The 21,962-nt window shown below is 29.5% G+C and overlaps 3 protein-coding genes across 3 annotated transcripts; all 3 read right to left on the bottom strand.

The window, feature by feature from the left end:
* Positions 1 to 8,135: 8,135 nt before the first annotated feature.
* LOC141536862 (uncharacterized) lies at positions 8,136 to 9,684 on the bottom strand. Its single transcript, XM_074257638.1, has 5 exons — positions 9,573 to 9,684; positions 9,153 to 9,413; positions 8,738 to 8,938; positions 8,498 to 8,653; positions 8,136 to 8,428 (listed from the first exon to the last, which is right to left on the bottom strand). Exons 1-5 carry the CDS (start codon positions 9,615 to 9,617, stop codon positions 8,255 to 8,257), a joined length of 837 nt encoding a protein of 278 aa, XP_074113739.1. The 5' UTR covers positions 9,618 to 9,684; the 3' UTR covers positions 8,136 to 8,254.
* Positions 9,685 to 10,124: 440 nt separating this feature from the next.
* LOC141536860 (uncharacterized) lies at positions 10,125 to 11,600 on the bottom strand. Its single transcript, XM_074257636.1, has 5 exons — positions 11,467 to 11,600; positions 11,080 to 11,352; positions 10,824 to 11,018; positions 10,529 to 10,693; positions 10,125 to 10,465 (listed from the first exon to the last, which is right to left on the bottom strand). Exons 1-5 carry the CDS (start codon positions 11,521 to 11,523, stop codon positions 10,292 to 10,294), a joined length of 864 nt encoding a protein of 287 aa, XP_074113737.1. The 5' UTR covers positions 11,524 to 11,600; the 3' UTR covers positions 10,125 to 10,291.
* A 5,158-nt stretch (positions 11,601 to 16,758) lies between these two features.
* LOC141536989 (calaxin) lies at positions 16,759 to 17,929 on the bottom strand. The gene is made up of 3 exons (XM_074257826.1): positions 17,818 to 17,929; positions 16,998 to 17,347; positions 16,759 to 16,944 (listed from the first exon to the last, which is right to left on the bottom strand). The coding sequence occupies exons 1-3, from the start codon at positions 17,927 to 17,929 to the stop codon at positions 16,759 to 16,761; spliced, it is 648 nt and encodes a 215-aa protein (XP_074113927.1).
* Positions 17,930 to 21,962: the final 4,033 nt, after the last annotated feature.

Genomic DNA, 21,962 nt, shown 5'->3' with positions numbered 1-21,962 from the left:
TCTGACTTTCTTGCACGTGACATTGACACTTGCTCACAAATTACTCGACCTAAAAAAGGGCCATCGACACTTTTCGTTCTTCCTTCAGTGCAAGGTTATATTTTTAAAATAAATCATTCGTTTTTTATTTTAAAAACCTTGCAAAGTAAGATTGATGGGAAAATTCTACGCCCCACTCCTTAACCACGCCCCTAGTGCCCTGGGAAACTTAGGAACCGTTGCCAGGCAACCATTATCTGACAACAATTGCTTAGTAACCGTTACCTAGCAACTGTAACCTAGTAACGCCCCCAACAATCGTTAGCTAGCAACTATTATTCTTAGCCACGCCCCTAGCAACTATTACTTAGCAACTGTTAGCTAGTAACGCCCCTAACTATCGTTACCTAGCAACTATTAGTTAGTAACGCTCCCTAGCAACCGTAACTTAGCAACCACTGTCTAGAGTATCAAGACCCCCAAAATCCTTCACCAACTTATTATTAAAAAATACAAATAATTTCACAGAAGCAAACCCTCATGAATGTTTACAACCAAAAGTAAAATAAAAATCTAAGACTTAAGGCTTCTGTAAACCAACAAACCCGTTCCTAAACTTAATCATCATAATTATTACAAATTCCAAAATTTCGATTCACCCGATTATAGACTTTTGTTAAAAAAAGGCGAGGTGTCGACAGAAATTTGATAGATCGCTCGTAATCATAGGGTAGCTGTTAAATTTCTAGTCTAAATAAAAACAGTTTAGTTGAAGTTTTTTTTGTTTACCGATTTTATATAAAATTCAATATTATTTAAAAAAGCTTAAATAAAAAAGTAATTAACGTCAGCGGAGGAATTCAACTGAAATAAAAAGTTATAAATTTATATTTTATTATTCATGCTTTCTCTTAATTATCATGGTCCATAAAAACAGAAATACACGATCGGAGATCACAACTCGTGCATCCAGAGGAGAAGAGAGATGGAGGCTGAGTGCTGGTGGGGGAGGAGGGGAGGAGGGAGGAAGCCCATGGGCAGCATAACGAGCTTTACCGATGTGTGATAAATCTTAGAGGTACAAAAAAGGTAAAAAGTATAATGTTAAATGTAAAGAGCGAGTTGAGCTAACTGCCCGAAAATATTCACCGCGAGATGGATGGGTGGAGTGTGAGGGCGGAACCGACCGACTTTCGTTTCAGTTTGTTCTCCACTCTTTATATTATGGTCTTCGTCTGCACCAACATAATACAAGTGTGCTCGTTTTTTGTTCCACTCAATAAGAGTTCACTTTTTAAGTTTTTAAGTGATTGCTCGATTAGAAGAGGGCGTTGTCCATAAATCTACATTTATGACTTTTGATTTTATGAATTTTGAAAAAAATGTTTAACATATTTTTAAGGCACCTGTGTTTGCTCCGGTGTTTTTGCAGCTTCCTCCGCTCGAGGACAAATATGTGCTCTATGGTTAATTTAAACTAATTTTATACGCGGTTTAACAAATGGGAAAATAAAAAGGGTTGATCATCTGTACAAATATTTTGTTATTTTAGTCGCTTAGGTATTTTCTGGCTAAGTTATAAGCCAGATGTTTTTACTAGACACAAGTGCAGGCTTTGTGTTCTGCTTAGGAAAATAGTCTGTTTACTTAAAGGCTTTTAGTAGTTTGCCGGAGGAACGATTGGTCGTTGAAGTTTTGTTTGATATTGTAATTTTATTTTTTCATGAAATATTCATTGGCTAAAAAATAAAATAAATTTTTTTTGGAGATAATTTTCCATTATAATTGATAAAATTCCGTAGAATTTACTCTAAATTAAATAAAATTACTTAATAATTTTTTTTAGATCTTAGTTTTTGGTTTTGCCGCTAGGTGGCTACGCTCTCTCGCTATCAGAAAAATTCTACCAGAGTATTTATGAGCAAAAAAATCTTTTTACTAATAAAATCAATTTTTCGTCAGTATGAGATTAAATCTAGAAGCTGAAAGTCTGCAAAAAAAAATTAAATCATTTTTTTGAGCTACAAAAATTTCAAAATGGAAAAAAAAGTTTTTTTGAATATAATTTTCAATTATAATTAATAAATTTCAGTAAAATTTACTCTAAATAAAATAAAATTACTTAGTAAATTTTTTTAGAACTTAGTTTTTCATTTTGCCGCTAGGTGGCTACGCTCTCTCGCTATCAGAAAAATTTTGCCAGAGTATATAGACAAAACAAAATTTTTTTTTAATAAAATTAATATTTTTTATTGTAAGAATAAACTAAGAGGCTGAAAGTCTCCAAAAAAAATGGTAAATAATTTTGTAGAGCTCAACAAAAATCCTAAAATAAAAAAAAAAAAAACCTATTTCGTGACAGTATTACGCCCCTGGTTATTTAAATCGTAAAGTATATTTACAGAGTTAAAATGTATTGCGGTGCATAAATTTAGTGGCTGAGTAGACGATAAAGAATCGAGTGAAGCGCAGAGTAGAAAATCGTTTATAGAAATCGATTACTCAAGTGGTTCCTTATTTTTTTTTTATTTTTTTTTTTTTTTCAAATTAAACACTTGAGGCTACAAACGCTATTTTACGCCTAAATATAACACGCGGGGTTTAAGGCCCGAAATATATTTTTCTAGGAAATAATTTCCTACACAATGTGTAATAAAATAAAAATAAAAGTGTGCTGTTGCCTGTATCATAAATGTAAATGGCGAATTTTGAATTTCCGAGCTGTCTAGTTTGGCTATAAGGCGTCTTAAGTAACTCGGAACTAGCAACAGCCGGGCTCCATTTAATTCGCCGCCTGATCGTGAGAAAATCATAGGCAACATGTGTTAGCCGGAACTTCTTCACAAGAATCAATCTAAATGATCAATTGTTGTTATTTTATTTTTTATTTCTAACATTTCGATTAAAAAAAAATTAAAAAAAGGGGGGAGTTATTTCACCGGGATGATTTTAAAAAGCTAACTGGGTAATTTAGGTGCTCGGTAAAAAACAAGGTGAAGTGACGAAGATTGAAGCGGCAGTAATTCATAAAGTTAATAACAAACTGGGGGAAAATAAATCACAGGCAACTTTAAAGTTAATATCTCTGTGTTTTTGCTGCAACCGAGAGATAATCTATGTATATTTTTCGGTTATTGCGGTGACTTATGTCGCCAGCTGCAGCGCGGCTTGACGCCTCGTTAATTCATTTGTCCGCAGTCGGATAGAAAAAACCCCAACTTTGCAATGTCCAGCTACAACTTTTGCGAACATTAAGAGTGGAATGAACCCTTGCTTGACTGTAAACATGTTCAAGCTCGCAGGAGCTATTAAGTTGTAAAAGTCAATTAGAACTTCTAATTTTAACTGCATAATTTTGTCAAAAATTAATTTTTTTTACAAACTTGCCGTTAAAATTATTTTTATCAAATTATAATTACAACTTTTAAGCTTCTGCATTCTTAAAAAAATTAATTTGATTCAAATTAAAAATTACTGAATTAAGAAAATCATTTTGAAGAGTTTAATAATTTTAAATTAAAAATTATTTTAAAAAAATTTATTTTTTTTTTAATTTTTTGAATATAATTAAGAAAGTTCAGTAAAATTTATTCTAATTAATTGGTGATTTTTTTTAACTTAGTTTTTGATTTCGCCTCTAGGTGGCTACGCTCTCTCGCTAGTAGAAAAATCCTACCAGAGTATATATGAGTAAAAAAAATTTTTTTAAATTAAAATCAATTTTTTTCAGTGAAAAATTAAATTTAGAAGCTAAAAGTCTTTTTTTTAGAGTTCTACAAAAATTCCAACACAAAAAAAATTATTCCGTGACAATATTAAGCCCCTGGTTATTACCTTACGTGTTCAATAAATTATTAGTGTACATATGATCACAGTTTAGGCTTTATTTTTCGTAAGACAAATATGATTCCATAAAAAAATACCTACAAGTCTATCAAAAAATTTTTCACAGGTATTCGATCTAATCCAATCTCCCGTTTTTTTACTGGCAAGCCCGGAGGCAGGTTCCTTCCAGTAGTGTGCAATTAACCATTCCCCTTTTCTAAAACCAACACGTAATTATCTCGCCAGCAGCCGTTTCGAAATTGCGCTCATCTTAAAGCCACTAAAACAGTTCCCCTGGTGATTCTAAGCCAAGTTGGAGCAGGTTACTCGGCAGGTGGCATCAATTATTCCCCCCAAATCTGGGGGAGTGATCAGATTCAATTGGTTCTCCATAAACAGCAATTGAGCGTCAGACAAGTGCTTAAAGTCTGCCAATCACTGGCTCGACGACTTCAGATAAACAAACAGAGCCTGAATTGGTTCTGTCACGACATCACCTGAATCTGATCACTATCATCCGTGGCTGATATCACCAGCAGGTAATGACAGCCCGAGGGCTCTGTCACGTTGTCAAAAAGAAAAAAAAAAGAGCCGGGTCATTGGGAATATAAATGAATCAAGTGAGGACAGAGGAGGGATAAGAATCGATAATATTGGAAGGATCCTCTCGGCTGGAGGATTCCAAATTCGATTGATTACAGGGCGCTTGCCTCGACGTATTACGGTGTTGGTTTTCGAGCCCTTTGTGTTGAAAAAGACACATATAATCATCCAGGCTCACCCAGAGTTGGGAAGCGACCTATTCGCTTCTCGCATGCTCAGACCGATTTTGCATGCCCCGGGGGAGCCATTTTTTTGTATGGAGATTTCGGCTCACCCTACTCTCGCTTTGCATAGGAATCCGCCGGATGTGCCTCGTAAAATTTATAAATTTCGCTTTTAACTAAATCACCGCAGCAATTTTATTGTTTAGTCAGGTACTTTGCATGTTTACATTTGAATTAGGTTTACTATTTTTTGGTTTCCAAGTTTCTAAACTGGAACCGGATCTGACATTGCTGTTCACTGAGAAAACAGTTTCTTCGATTTAAATTCACAAATTCATTTTAAATAACTTAGAAATACGGATTAAATATGAAAAAATTTGTTTAAATTTGGATTACTTTCAATCAAAAATTTTTTTTTGTGACTTTCAGCTTCTAAATTTAATCTTACAATAGAAAAATATTAATTTTATTAAAAAAAATTTTTTTTTGCTTATATATACTCTGGAAATATTTTTCTGACAGCGAGAAAGCGTAGCCACCTAGCGGTAAAATCAAAAACTAAGTTTTAAAAAATATTATTAAATAATTCCAGTTTTTTTAGAGTAAATTTTAATTAACTATCTTAATTATATTTAAGGATTGTATTCAAAAAAATTTTTTTCAAAAAAAAAAAAATTTTTTTTTATGTTGCGATTGATTGTTAGAAAATGTAATATTTTTTTTTAATCCAATTATTATTATTTTATTTTATTTTTGACATTTTATAAAAAACTTTATTTCAAACTTTTTTTTATTTATCGCATAAATAATTGAGAAGCAAAAACTTTATTGGAATAATAATTTGAATTTAAGAGGGAAAGTTTAAGTTTTAAAAGAAACTAACAATAAATTACTCAAACTTTTTTTTTTAATATAATCTCATTTCGAATAATTAATTAAAATATTACTACTTACTGTATTGACCCATGAGCCGTGCCAGGAAATTAAAATAATTGCTCTTAAATTTACTTACAAGCTAATTACGATCTAATTAAAAGTAACGGAAAAGAATGAGGGAAATAATAAAGCAGGAATTAAATGAAAATTACGTTGATATTATATGAACAAAGTAAACAAGAGAATTCACTTCAATTTGAGCTATTTTTCGGCTAAAAATTAGTTAACTAAATAAAATCAGTTTCATCTAAAAAAAAAATTTTTTAACTCATCAAAGAATCCCCTGAAGAGCTCCATAAATTCCGTAGTGATCTGATAAAAATTCCCGGCGTGATCCTATAAATCAGCATACATGATTCGGAGCTGATGAGGCTGGTGAAAGAAGAAGGTAATGTTTGATCAAATAAGGCTGAGTTCTTGTCAAGCAAAGTACTGATCTCTTAAACCGTAGCATTATTTCCTCGAGAGAATCGGTATCAGTATCTTGATCTGGCTCTTCAACACCTCCCTTATCTCCGTGTCCGCTTTCCACCTAAGTAATGACACGTTTGCGGTAACCTCGGGGCGTATTGGTTTTGAAAAGCACCAGTTTAGAGTAACCGGATCCATGATGGACATAAACAAGCCCCTGGCTTACGTTTTTGGCGATGTGGCATTCGGCAAACACACCCGACTAGCAATTAGATCGTCAACTGGGTCTTTTCCATCGTCTGGAGCTGGAGTAGCCAAATTTTAACCGCGAGATTAGATTAGGCTTCTCAAAAATCAAGTGTTGGCTTTCTCACCTGAGCAAAATAATCACCCAATCAGAGCGAGATGCTGATGAGGGTCCAGAGATTGTAGATTTGATCCGATTCTTCTAACTCATCTCGTAGATTGTAGAACCAGTAATTAGCCCTGGATCACGAGTCATGCTTTTGGCGCAGTGATTCATCCTGCTATGCTGGTTGTTTCAGTTGTCTTAGCTCGTTTTTAATTATTGACGCTGTAAGTGGCTGCTAACGAGCAACCGAACCTCTGTTGGTTTTTTGCTCCAATGGAGGAGCCCGATATGAGGTCCAGATGGGCGTACAAGGCTCTAGCACTCTCATGCACCAGATAAAATCGTCTGGCTCGAGATACAACCGCATCAACACTTACAATGTAAAAACCAGAGGCGTTGACTCGACCTTTCAAGTAGAGCGATTTAAACGTTTGATTATTTAATGCCAGCACGGGGTTAGTCTTCGGCTTCAACCTGAAGATTGTTGCGTGTGTGAAAGTTTTAATTAGATATTTCCATTTTTTACAAATAAATTTAAAAAAATTTTGTGTACAGAAAAAAAAAATTTAATCAATGTTTTTTTTTTGATTCAATTTTCGCGGTTTAAAAATAATTTATTATTATTATTATTATAGCAAAAAATTTTTTCAAAATTTTTAACAAACAATTTTTTTTTTAATTTTTAATGAAAAATTTTTTCAAAATTTTAAATAATAAATTTTTTTTTAATTTTAACTATAAAAATTTGTTTTAAGTTTACATTAAAATTTTTTACAATAATTTCAGTCAATTAATTGAAAAAAAAAAAAAAAAAAAAAAAATTGACCAGTAATTTCTTAAAAAAAAAAAAATAAATAAAGATATTTATAATTTTTAACTTTTGATAAAACTGTAATTTCTTTTATTAAAAACTAAAACAAAATAAAAATTAACAACTCAGTCATTAGCCATTAATGATTACAAGACTTTAATTCTGAATCAGTATTAAATTTGACAGCTACAGAAATTAAATTACATTAAGAAAATACTTATAACTAATAAATAAAAGTATAAAGGTAAGTCTTTCATAAGAAATAGTCAGTCATTTAATTTGTTGACCAGAGCGAAGACCTAAAAAAAAAAATTACGTGATTTCAAAAAGTATGTCTTTAAGTGCTGGATAATTGAATGACAGATAACTTTTATTCGAGTGTCACTAAAATTAAATGAACTTTACTTGAGTACGAGTGTAAGTATAGTTTTCAATGACTTAGAAGTAGTTTAGGAAAAATACTCGGATTTAAAAGTGTCTTTTATTTAATTGCAGGTGAAAAGTTTGAAATTTAAAATGAAAAGCCGACGAGAGAGATTAGGGATTTTTTTTTTTTTGTTATTGATGGTTTATCCAGTGGCTGGAGGAATTTTTTTAAATTCATTTGGAGGTGCGATGATGCAATCCCACCCGCATCCGATAAAATATGAATCGTTTCGAAGAACGCATCGAAGTTTTTATTTATCTAGAAATCATTATTTATATGTTTTGTATACAAAATTGTAATTAAAAATTTTTTTATGAAAATTGTATTTATTTTTTTATTTATAGTAATAATAATAATAAATTTTAATTGTTGTATTTTATAGATCATAAAATTATTTTTAAAATAAACACTTACAGAAAAAACCGTGAAAATCCGCGAATTCAAAAAATAAACATTAATATTTAATTTTTTGTTAAAAATTTGAAAATTTTTGTCAAAAATTTTGAGACTTTTTTTTTTAATTTTAAAGAAATTTTTTACTTTAAAAATTTTTGAAAAATTTATTATTTAAAAAAAAAAAATTTTTTTTTTAATTTCTTAAAAATTTAGAATAAAATAAAATACAAATTTGAATTTTTATCGTCCAATTTTTTATTAATCACCAAAATTCATAACATTAAATGATTTTTCCTCAAAAAAATCCCGAAAATTTTCATCTAATAAAATCAACAAATATAAATAAATAATTATTCTTCACAGTGCAAATTTTCAGACACCGTCCACTCGAACATAAGGTCCAAAAAGACTTCCGGTTCAATCAAAGAATTAATCTGTACCGTCATTTTGTAATCGCCACATTGCAGGGGATCTTCTGATATCATAGTTATGGGGTTGTTCTCTTTGACTACCACAGAAGTTCCCTTGAATAGAAAAAAAAATATATATAATAAAAAAACAATTAAAATTATGTAAAGAACAAAGTTAAATACTTTTTCAATCGGGCAACTTTGTCGCTCGAACATAATAAGGCTCAATATTGGTCCTACAATGTCTTTCATCATACCATCCTCAAAAGGTCCGCATACATTATCTTCTGGTCCAAATGTTTGGACGGAGTCATCGTTGATTTTTAATTCGCCACTTATCTAAGTCAAATAATTTTTTTATTAAAAAAAAAAAAAAAATAATAATAATAATAATAATAATAATAATAAAAATTTTAAACTTACAATATTCAATGAATTTCTCCGAGTGATATTTTTTAAGAACTTCATTTTCAATTCCCCAGAAGACGTATCCTTGAATTTGATATAGCTATTTACAGGATTGTACTGATGCTCAGTGACTTTAATATTGAGCATATAAAGTATCGTTCGTTCTAACTTTACTGTCTCATTGCTCCCTTTTTCCATGCATTCTAATCCTTGAATCTAAAAACCAATTAAATAAATATTAATTAAAAAATCAAATCAAATAAATATTAATTTAAAACAAAAATTAAATAAATATAAATTAAATAAATATTAATTAAAAAAGCAAATTAAATAAATATTTATTTAAAAAAATTAAATAAATATTAATTAAAAAAATAAATTAAATAAATATTAATTAAAGACACCAAATAAATTCCTAAAGAAACCTTACTGAAACAGAACCAGAAGGAATAATCATATCATTATCACTTGAAATACTAGGTACTGATTGTTGATCATCAAACCCTGGAACATCTCCAGAATAAGGAATATCTGGCGGCCCTATCGCAAGATTTCCGATGATTGGCATTTTTTTTAAGCATTCGCATGGCGGATAATCTTTATCTAGCATTACTCCATTTTCGCATAAATGTGATACTTTCCCTTGAATATCCCAATCAGCGTGTATTCCTATTCCCGTTGACACTGTGCTCTAATAAAAAAAAAAATTATCAAACATTTAATTTTGTTTTACAAAAAAAAAAAATAAATAATTTTTTCTGGAATTTTTTATACCAAAAACCTTTTTTTAATTCAAGTTAATTTTTTTGTGCAATTAAAATTCATTTTCTGTTTTGAGAAATTCACTTACCTTCGCTGCAATAAGCAGCAAAATTTTTAGGAGCAAAGACCTCATTTTATTTGATTTTATTGTTAAAAAACAATCCTATGAAATACTTTAGCAATAGAACGTTCCTTTCTTGGCTCGAAATACTGGAGACATACGTTACGGTTAATTATCGCATTATCAATTTTGAAGAGCAATTATTTTTATCGCTTATTTGTTTGCCAAGGTAGCTTGTGGTTGTTGCCTAGCTTATACAATTATTTTATCATTTTTGTGTAATTTTATCAATTAAAAAAATTTTTAATTTAAAGAATTAATCGTAAAAAAAATTTACTTTATTTAATTTAATTTTATGTAAATTTTTCATGAGTTTAATGACAAAAAATTTGAAAAAAAAAAAATTTTTTTTATGTTAGTAGCTTAAAAAAAAAAAAAAATTATTAATAAAAAATAGCAAATTTGCAGTCACTATGTGACTTGAATTAAAGAGAAAATAAATTTTGCTTCTTAATAATATAAATGAGAATAATTTATTTTTTAAAAAAATTGATCATTAAAAATTTTTTATTTCTTTCAATTTATTTTTTTATGTTGTTCCGTTTTAAATTAAACAATGAAAAAAAACTTGGTCTAAAATGTCATAAAAAAATGACATTAAAATTTAATTGTTATTTTTTATTTAATTACACACAATAAATACAATTAATTAAATTCCAAAAAAAGGTTTTTTTTTAAATTAATTATTAAACACAAGTAGTACCAGCTTCTAAATACCAAAAAATTTGACCATTCCAATTTATTGTTGGAACATCATCATATAAATGAAATGAAAACTCGAGCCCATATTTGCCGCACTTCAGAGGCTCGTCGACTGTAATGGTCAAAGGCATTTTTTCGGTAGTCGGGAAAGTGGAACCCTTTTTAAAAAAATTAAATGATGATTATTATAGTAGTTACTCGTATTAGTGTAAAATAAATACCTTGGGATAGTTGCAATTGTTGTCATTATGCAATAGAACTCTATCAACAATGCTCCACAAGGCTCGTTCCATAGAACCTTCTTCTAGCGATTCACCACACATTGTTCCCAAATTATCTTCAAAATTATAAATTTCGCTATCGTCTAATGTTAATTTTAAATGTCTCTGCAAAAATTATTATTTTTCATGAAAAACCGCTTAATTGATAATATGAATAGTGAAAGGAAATTTTATAAGTAAAATACTATCATTTAAATTATTATGATTATTATGACTAAATAATAAAAATACTCACAATTTTAAGTGCATTCTCAAGAGTAATATCCACAATAGTTACTGGCAATAGAACCTCGGCTTCATAGTCTTCGTAATCAAGTTTTTTATTAGGAATAGGTACATTTGAATAAGTGTAATAAACGTGGAACCAATGAGTGTACCGACTTTGAACATCTTTAACCTCATTATTTTCTACGCATTTAACATTATGTAACTGCAAAAAAAAATTGCATCAATTTTCCCTCCAAAAACTTCAAAAAGTAAGAAAAAAATACATTGAAGCGTCCGGAGCCATAAACTCCCAAGTTTTCTTTGGATTGGTAAAGCGACGCGTAAGTGTTCACGCCATTTTGATTGCTCTCGTTGTGATGGTAGACATTTTGGTACTTTCCCACTTGGACAGTCGATAAAACTGACAATTTACTCAGGCAAGCACAGGAGACCACTTCATCGTCATCACTCTGATCATCTCCAGCACAGAGATGCTTCAATGACCCCGACAAGTCTAGCCGCGTTGAAACTTTCAGATTATTTTTATAAACTTGAGCCTGAAAAAAAAAAAAAAATTAAATTACTAATTTTTTTTTGCTTGACCCCCGCCGGGATTCGAACCCTGCACCGCTCAATTGAGAGTTTAACAAGTCTAAAAATAATGTAAATACTTCTGCTGTTAAAATTAGGCCCGAAATATTTAATATTAAAATTAAATACTGAAACATTGTTTAAATTCCTTTTATTTATACTCGTTCAAAAAATTGTGACAGTGTTTAGTGAACAAATACCGCGTGCGAACTTGGTAGGTACGTAGTTAAATAATAGTCTCTAGATAAACCTCGTTATCGAGACTTGTTACTAGTATTATCATAAGGTTAGTATAATTAAATATTTGCATGTTCTTGTTTAATATTATTACAGTAAAATATATGAAGAATAATAATAAAGTAGCAGCTTCACTCGTGAATTAAAAAAAATTAAAATTTTGCTTTATTAAATTATAAATTTCGTTAAATTGCACGGTGCTTGCTTAAATATTGACATTTTTAAAAATATAAACTCATTTCGAAATCACATTCGTCGAGAGCTTTCGTTTAAGTACCCACATGCATTTTCATATATTTTTCATAAATACATATATGTAATATATATAAATATATGAAAAATTGATGTGGGTACTCAAATAAAAAGCTCTCGATGAGTGTAACATTCCACAAAAATTTTATTAAAAAAAAAACAAAAATGAAATTCATTATTTTTCATTTGATGTAAAAAAAAATTAATTATTGAACCAATTTATTCTGTTTAATATTTTCAGTGAAATTCTTTCGACTAATTTATTTTTCAATATTGATGCAAATTGAAAAATATATACACGCTGTCAATTTAATTCATACATCACAACATTGAATCTATTTATAGCGAACTATTTTTGCAATGTAATTTTTTTTAAAGTTCCACCGTATTTGCGACACAATAACGTTTGCGAGGGATGAAAATAAAAAACTCTAAAACGGATAGAATGTTATCGAGCAAATCTTTTCAGACATACATATATATATATATATATATATATATATATATATATATATATATATATATATATATATATATAAAACTAAGAAAAGCGGAGTCGTATCTACATCTACATCTCGTGTATCTATATGTTACCTGAAAATCCATACATAGTCTTGTTCTGGTCTTTATTTAGCCGAGCATCTGCGGGTGGTAAAGTTGTCAACAAAGAGTCAAAGACACGTGTCTTTTTGATTCATTCAATATCCGAGTCTATTCTTCCATGGCCTTTCGCATCTTACAAATAAATAACTATTTGGATTATTCTTTTTTTGTGTTTGTGACAACCAAACTTTGCGCAGGAACGAGCCTGACTTTTTAGTGGCCTTCGGTTTAAATCGACTTTTATTGCACGCCTCTAGCGTGAAGTTTCCTAAAAATTATCCTGATGTAATTTAATAAGTAAATATTTATTAAAAAAAAATGTATAATTATGCCTAATACAATATATTTACTTACTTTCTTTCTTTAGTAACGCCCATAGCAATCCTAGGCACGCCCCTTAGCAACTGTTGCCTAGCAACAATCCTTTAGTAACGCCCCTTAACAACTGTTGCCTAGCAACAATTAATTAGTCACGCCCCTTAGTAACTTTTGCTTAGCAACGCCCTTAGAAACTTTTTGTAGCAACAATTCTTTAGAAGCTACTGCCTAGAAACGCCTCTAACAACAATTTCTTAGCAACTATTGCCAAGAAACGCCCCTAGCAACAATTCCTTAGCAACTATTGCTTAGCAACTCCCCTTGTGACTTATTCTTAACTATTTCTTAGCAATTATTGCTTAGTAACGCCCCTAGCATCATCTTCATAGCAACTACTATTTAGGAACGCCCCTAGTGACTGTAGCTTAGCAACAATCACTTAGCAACGCCCCTAGAAACATTTTTCTAGCAAAAATTCAGACGTAACTATTCTCTAAGAATTATCTTTTATTAACTAATGCCTAGCAACGCCTCTAAAGACTGTCGCTTAGCAACCGTTGCCTAGTAAGCTTAGCCACGCCCCCAGCAACTATTATCTAGCAACAAGGCATTAAAAATTCTCCATTATTTTTTTACTTGAAAGAAAAAAGAAGAGATTAATGCCGATATTGATAATTAATAAGACGCCTTGACTGTTATAATAAGAAATAAAGATAAATGGGCTTTAAGATTTACATCTTGTGGGAATAAAAGAGATATGAATCCATATATTTAATATAGTGTAATAAACAAGTGCATATACGGAAGATTTCTCATTATATGTTCGTATGCCAGAGTTTAATTAACGCTTGGTCACCTACTTGATAAATCACTGAGGTGTTAAAGGTGTCTGACCGTTTCATCGGGTTATGGAACCTTAAATAATCGACACTACATAATTACTTTTAATTACGTGTATTTATGCACCTTAATGCCCTTATAATTTATAAATAAATATTATTTTTAATTAGATTTAAAACTGCTCAATTAATAATTTAAAATTCTTTATTACCGACTGCTGATTATTATTTTTTGTAAGAAAAATAAGTCTTTATCTCATGCATCATTTAATTATCGAATAAACGAAACACGAGAAGCTTCAAGTGGACTTACAATTTTAATTGGACGAGGTTCTTATTAATATTCTTTATTATTATAATTATTATGGATAACTTGTGTTTTATTCAGAATATTTCTTCTTTTCTCTCGTATTCATTTGATGAATTAATATCCTCATCAATTGGAGGCATAATTTTAGAAGCTGAAGAACTTTTAAGTTGAGCTGAAGAGTGAATAAGTTCGTTAGCTTCTTTTCATTGCACTCTTCGAGCTTTTATTTTAATTTATTTCCTTTCATAGCAAATGCTCGATTGGAAAATTTACACCGTTAAAAAATCCTTTTTTATAATTGAGTAAAGAAAATTTAAATGATAAATGGTTAAAATGTTAAAATGTTTACAATATGTTTCATTAAATCGAGTAATGTCGAAAAATGGCTTGGCTCAATTTGATTAAGCAGGGAATATTGTAATTTCTTTTTACCGTTTGGTTTTATATCAGCATTACAGAATTTTTATGCCTTTTAGTATTCTTGGATGTTTATGAAACGTAAAACCGTGAAAAAGTTTGAAAGAGGTTGCGGATATAAATATATATAAATATATACTTAGGATAGAGAGATAGAGTATTAAAAAAGCCGAGGCAATATTCCGCGGTATTACGTATACATTTATCCGTGAAACTTTTTTTATTAGAGGAAATACGAGCAGTGGTGCCGCATCAAAAGTAGCTTATAAATGAACCTGCATGTGCGAGGGTATTTGCATATTTACGTAAGTGTGTAATACTAATAATGTGAGCCTAAATATGATATTATTAATCCGGTTTTTATTTATCATCACGGAACATTTAATCCAATTGACGAAATTCGATACCGGGCTTCCAATTGCAGGAAAAGTTTCTGGATTATTAATTAACATTGCTGAAAAATATTTTTTATTTTTTATTTTTTATTGTTATTTTCATTGCATTGTTTTTGTGAAACGCCCAAGGCGTCTTTTTGATCCTCCTCCAATTGCCGATACACTTTAATCCGCAAATGGTCTCACGAGAAATTGGATAGCTCCGTTAGATTGAGGTTTATTCGGATTGAATTACTTATCGGGTGTGTTAATCGAGGTCGAATATTTTATCTCAAGCTCATTTTTATATTCGACAGCTCTCAGATTAACGAGACCTTTGAATCCTGATATTATGTTTAATAACAATAAAAAATAAAGGCCAAATATATAATTAGAAAAATTTTTTTTTTTTTTAATTATAAATTATTTTTTACAAAAATTTTATTGTTTAAAAAAATTATTTAAAATTGCATAAAAAATAAAACGTACACAGACAGAACAAGATGACACTAGATATCATCCCAGATTATACTGGGTAAAAAAAAATTTCAGATAGTAACTAGTATAATCCATATTACAATGGGTATAATCCAGATATCACCCAGTATAATCTGGATTATACTAGCTACTATCTGAAAATTTTTTTCACCACAGATATCACTGAGTATAATCAGGAATGATATACAGTGTCATCTTGTTCTTTCCGTGTATAAATGTTAAAAAAAAAAATTTTTTTTAATTTTAATTCGCGGTTTTTCGCGAATTATTTTTTTTTAATGAATCTAGTCGTGTAAGTACAAATTTTGAAAGGAATTTTATTTTTTAAAAAATTCTCCAATTAATAATTACAATAATTAATATCAATTTTATTTAACATGTCCAAATATTCACATATAAAGTGCGTTTGTTGTGTTGGTATGAGGCCCACAATGCCACTCTATTTCTTTGACGCGTATCCGTCTTTCATAATCCTGTTAGAAGATGCTCCACTGGGTTCTATGCTCTCGACGCCCCGCTGCGAGGATCCAAAGATCTCCGTGGATACAGACGGGCCTTCAACCGTGCTGATTTTTTGATAAAAGATCAACGTAAATATTTTTTTATTTCTTCCTTCTGTAACATCACAATAAAGCTTTTCCGACTTTATTTTTTTAATTTACGATTTGGAAAAGCCGAAATTAAAGTTTAAAATAAAAATAAAATTTATCAAATTAATTTTGACGTAAAAAATAATTTTTTATTGAATAAAAAGAAGCGAAGAATAATTGCTACATCTCACATTATTCAATCTGGGTATCTAAAAGGAAGACATGAAAATCAAGAATGTATTGTATATATATATATATATATATATATATATATATATATATATATATATATATATATATATATATATATATATATATATATATATATACGGCTCAGTTTAAAAAATATATAATGGAAGATCACCTGCTTTGTAAAACTCACATACCAAAGTAATTCAATCCTTTATTATTGTGATATTTTTTAAAGAGCTCTAAATCCTACAACAAATGATAGGACTAACGACGCACAATTTTTCCTTTTGACACCAGTAATTAATTACAACCCGAGACTCTCTGTTAAAGTCTTCTTACTAGTATTAGGGCGGACAGAATCTTCTGACTGAGTTTTTTGGTAAACTTTTAAAAAATCATTATCTCCAACACTTAAACACACCAAAAGTGAGGAAATAAATTGCTCTGGGACTTCGGAGAAGATAATAAGAAACCAAAAGGTTTTTCTTTGATCAACTTCAAGACTATTTTTCACAGTTACACCCTATTGATAAAAGATAAAAGATTGTCGTCTAAAAAACGTAACTAATTACTTTGAAAAGTTTATTCACTTTTAGATTAAAGACAAATTTATTTTTAAAAATAGTAATTCATTATTTTGACTTTTTTCAGTTTTCCAAATTTTGAAAGTACTCTAAATTAATTAGATCACCATTTTTAATACCATAAATCAGATCCCGCCGAAAATGTCCATTTAAATATCTCAAAAATCTCTAGCGCTGCGAGTGAAAGTCATCGAAAAAGCGTGACAGGCTTCTCGCGAGGGAAACACAGGACCCATGCACTCCAACAAAAGCGGATTCTTATCAGCAGCTTGGCGGAAATCGGCCTCATTGATGTGTCCGTCGCGGCCCAGGTCCAGGTTCTTCAAAATCATCTCTACTAAATCCTAAAAGGACGATTAATGCTTTTTTGGGCTTGGATAGGTTTTAAATCACTCACTTTTAGAGATTCGGCCTGATCTTCGTCGCCCAGGCCCACCAAACAGCCTCGCATGTTCAGATAAATCTGCTCGCGCCTCACTTTCCCGCACATCAGCGAGTCGTAGACTTTGAAGGCAGCTTTTGATCTTTCGGACAAAGTTCCTCTCAGAGTCAACGACAGAGCTTTGATCCAGCGCTCCAGGTCCAGGTGCAGCGCATTTTGCTCAGTTAACACCGAAAATATTCTGTCGATTAGTAAATGCCGGATGTTTTCCGTGAAGTCGAATCCTGCGTGCAGAATGTCACGGAATGATGATCTTGTCATTGGGCCCCGGTCGTTGATTACTTTGAGGTAGATTAAGGCAAGAGCTGGGACCAAATGAGTTTCAATTATTCACAATGGAAGTTAATTTTTGATATTTTTGAGGTTAATAATAAGAAAAAATGAAAAATTTGTATTTTACGGACTAGTCCGTAAATTAACTGACGAATTTTTTAAATTATTGCTGTTGTTAATTGTTAAATCATACAGGTAATTTTAAATAATTTTCAAAGAAAGATTCCTTATTTTTAAGGATTTAAATATTAAAAATTAAAATTTTTATTTTACGGACTAGTCCGTAAATTAACTGACGAATTTTTTAAATTATTGCTGTTATTAATTGTAAAATCATACCGGTAATTTTAAATAATTTTCAAAGAAATATTCCTTATTTTTAAGGATTTAAATATTAAAAATTAAAATTTTTATTTTACGGACTGGTCCGTAAATTTAACTTACAAGCTTTAAAAAGTATAAATCGTAAATAATATTTTTGCGAAAATTAATTTTCTTGTACCTTCAATTTCTTTCAAATTAAAGTGAGTCTGCTTGACAAGTTTACGAAACAGCCGAAAATTTTTCCTCAAAAAAATAACCTCCTTGGATGGGTCGCCCAGCATATCCGGCATTGTGACTTACGACTTATGATTTAGGACTTGGGACGAAAATTTAAATATCCAGAGTCTGAGGTTGGATTAAACAAATGACGACACATAAATAAAGTTATTTAAAATAATAAAAAATGAAAAATCTAAAACCCGAGAAATAAGTTGTAAAGTAGCTTAATATAATCTTTTGAGTTTATTCTTTTACAGCCTTATTTGAATAAACCTTTTAGAGCATAATCTCCTCGAGCTCTGTATCTGGTTCTCTAGAAATCGTTGATTTGAGGTGTCGAGATTTAACGCCGCTAAATAAGGAACCGAGTCACGGTTAATGTTAATACCCGAGTGTTGTAAAAATTTATTAAATATTTTAGTGTTTCTTAATGCTGCTGCTCGTCTAATGCCACGCGGGTCTTAAATAATATTATTATTTTTTGGTAATAGCATTATAAACACCGAACGCCCAGTGATCATCATTATGGACCGGATTTAACAGAAGCTACGCTAGAAGCATTAAAATGACAATAATGTCTTAAGTATATCTAATGATATTTTTATATTTATATTTAAGCTGCTGAGCAAAGGTTTATGGTTTGTCTAAATAAAACGGGTTTATATTTTTGGTAACTCGTCGAGCTGGCATTTTTTTTTTGGCCTATAAAATTATACCGTAACGAAAAAAAAAAAATTCGATTTTTGAAATTTAAAAAAATTTCGAGCGACCTCTTAAAAAATTTTTTTTGAGCTGTCTTTTGGAGAGGGCTCTTAAAACATCAAAAACTAAAATTTTTTCACGATGTAACTTAAACCATCTAATCGTTTTTTTTTTCTGGAGAAAAAAAAATTGCTAGTATAAAAAAAATCTACAACAAATAATAGCACAATTTTAATTAAAAGCAATGTAATAAATCTGAAAAAAAAAGCGTAAATAAGAGGTTTAAAATCGTCGGTTCGAGTGTAAAGTTAGAGCTGAGAGCGGTTGAATTCCTGAGGTTAAATCGATCGTACAAATTGCAGTGCATTATTTTTCTCAGCATCTTGCGCACCCACAAATGTCGACGGTGTACGACGTTGAGGACCGAGGACAGCGTTGCCCGGGGCATGTTTTCTCAGCTGGCGCCCAGCCTTCCTTATCCTTACGTACCCGGTTAGTACTCTCTTCTCTTTTCTTCTCTTTTCTCTGGAGGATAATACATACTACCATTCTACCATACAGTTAAACTACATTACTTCGATGTCAGAGTAGCAATCGGCACATCTTCACCAGTTTACAACGCAGCCCTCGAGCCCAAGAAAGGAAAGATCCTTTTCGGGCACGGTCGGCTACCCACAAAGAAACCCACTATTTTTTCCTACTCGGTTACTTTTTAATTCTTCAGAGCTTCTTTATGAACACAACTTATTATATTTATATTTATATTTATTTATATACATACAATGTCTTAAATGTTCTTCTTTTTAGGACAATAATAATAATAATAATTTATTGTAAAAAAATTTAATATAAAAAATTGATAATAAAAAGACTAAAAGCTTTTAAGATTGTAATTTAAAGAACTCTGTAGCCCGTATTGATTTTAATTAAATACAGAGTATTTAATATTTATTTGAATACCCTATTCATAATAGAATTACTTTCATTTCCATTTTACTTACTGTTGTTTCTCCAGTGATGAATCCGCCCTTATAAATTTGAATAAATAAACTTGAAAGCCGACTCACTGAAGTACCTCAAATACCCAGTTTAATTTATCGTTAAATTCTGTGTCTATGTGTAATTGCTAAAATTCAATTTACTTTTTTTTTTTAATTAATTAAGACTTATTAAATAATATTTTTTAGAAATTACAATTTATTATCAATATTAAAATACAAGTTATTTAAGATACATTTTTCTACGAAATACGGACCGATTTATATATATGTACAGACTCTATTGTCCTGAACTCTTGATATTTTTTGTGATGTAAAAATTGGACTCTATTATTCTAAAATCATCCCAAGCATTTATATCCGGTCAATTCTCTATTATTTTTTTTTTACTAAAAAAAATCAATAATAATAATAATCATAAAAGTATATTTTCATGTAGATCATAAAATTCCTTTTAAAATGAGTACTCACACGATTAAATTTAATTAAAAATTTCAATCCGCGGAAAACCGCGAATTAAAAAAAATTGAAAAAGAAAAAAAATTATTTGACATTAAAAAACGATAAAATCGGTTTTTTTTTTAAGTGAAATTTCGACATTTTTAAAAATATAAGCTCACCCCGACATTACACTTTTCAAGAGCTTTTATTTGAATACCCACATCAATTTTTCATATATTTTATATATTACATATATTTGTATATATGAAAAAATATATGAAAAATGCATGTGGGTACTCAAATGAAAGCTCTTGACGAGTGTAATATCAGGATGAGCTTATATATTTTTAAAAATCTTAAAATTTATGAAAATACAGTATAATTTTACATAAATGATTTTTTAATAAAAAATTTAAGCAAAATTTTATTTATTTATAGTAACTACAAGTTAGCTAGTAATAATAATAATAAATTAGATTTTTATAAATTTTTATAATACATGCTTGAATTTAATAAAAAATTTCAATCCGCGAAAAACCGCGAATTGATAAAGAAAAAAATTTTAACATTAAAAAATTTAATTTTTTTATACAATCAAGTAGAAATAATTCTACATAAATAATAGCAATGAATTTCATATTTATATTTATTCATATATTCCATTTGATGTCCATTTCCCAGAGGATTGATCAATGATCCTCTCATATTTCATCCTCTAAAAAATAAAAATTCAAAATAATCTATTGAACAATAATAAACCATCACAAGTGAAAATAAAATTAAATAATAAATAGAAATATTTAAAATATCGATAATAAAAATAATAAATATAATTTTCCACAATTGTTATATATATTTTTTATAACTTATATTACAATATACATTATGATCATCTTATTTTATTTTATTATTGTAGCAAAATATAAATACAATTTGGTGTGTACATTATTATAATGCTAGTGGGATAAAGATTGCAGGATGAAGCGAGGAAGAAATCTGACTGGTGATACATAAATTGTAATCAGGCATAAGGCCATCTCTATATAAATATAAATATATAGACGTATAACAAGGGAAGAAACACCAAGTAGAGGCTGATGTAAAGGAATACCAACGATTTCAAACGAAACGTGATGAAACGCAAGGCAATTCGATTTGTGTGCCCACGCACGCGTATCAAAGGCACCGTTCTCCGCCAAAGGATTACAGAATACCTTTGTATTTTGTATTTTGTTGTATTTTATATTTTTTACTTTGTATTTTGTATTCCAAGCGCCCAGATGCAAAATTATGGATTAATAAAACTATTGTTTTTTATTTATCACTATCTAAGCTTTGTCAAGCTGTAATCCCGCTTATAAATTCGTTAAGTAACATATGCATTTAGGTATTTTATGTTTTTTTTTAAACTTAATCATTATTATTATTTTTAACACATTTTGGGTCACGAAAAAAAATTCCAGCGTCTGGGATTCGAACCCTGGACTTAGAAATTTATTAAAGTTTATGCTTAAAAAAAAAAAAAACTAGATTTTAAATTATTAACATTGAAAGTTTGATTTATTTTACTGTAATTTTAAATATTTAAGTCCTTAAAAATAAGGGACTTTTTTTTTAATTGTTAAAAATTACCGATATTATAATTATTAATTAATAACAACTATACTTTTAAAAATTTTTCAGTTTGCGGACTAGTCCGTAAAATAAAAGTTTTAATTCGTCTTACTGTACACAATATAATTGTTATTGGACATATTATTATTAATTGTTAATGTTTATATTTAAAAAAAAATGTTTAATTAATTTTAACTAAAAACTCCCTTAAATTTTGGGGACTACTTTAACTTCTAATTTTAATGTAATTTTAAATATTTAAATCCTTAAAAATAAGAAATTTTGTCCAAAATTGTTAAAAATTACCGGATTCTAATTAAGAATGTATAGCAATAATTCTTAAAGCGTT

The sequence above is a fragment of the Cotesia typhae genome, unplaced genomic scaffold, assembly GCF_013202065.1.
Source record: "Cotesia typhae breed Kobodo isofemale line unplaced genomic scaffold, CoteBio_Ctyphae scaffold_45, whole genome shotgun sequence".
Classification (NCBI taxonomy): Eukaryota; Metazoa; Arthropoda; class Insecta; order Hymenoptera; family Braconidae; genus Cotesia; species Cotesia typhae.
The sequence above is the reverse complement of the archived record's forward strand: the minus strand, read 5'-3'. Positions and strand labels throughout refer to the sequence as shown.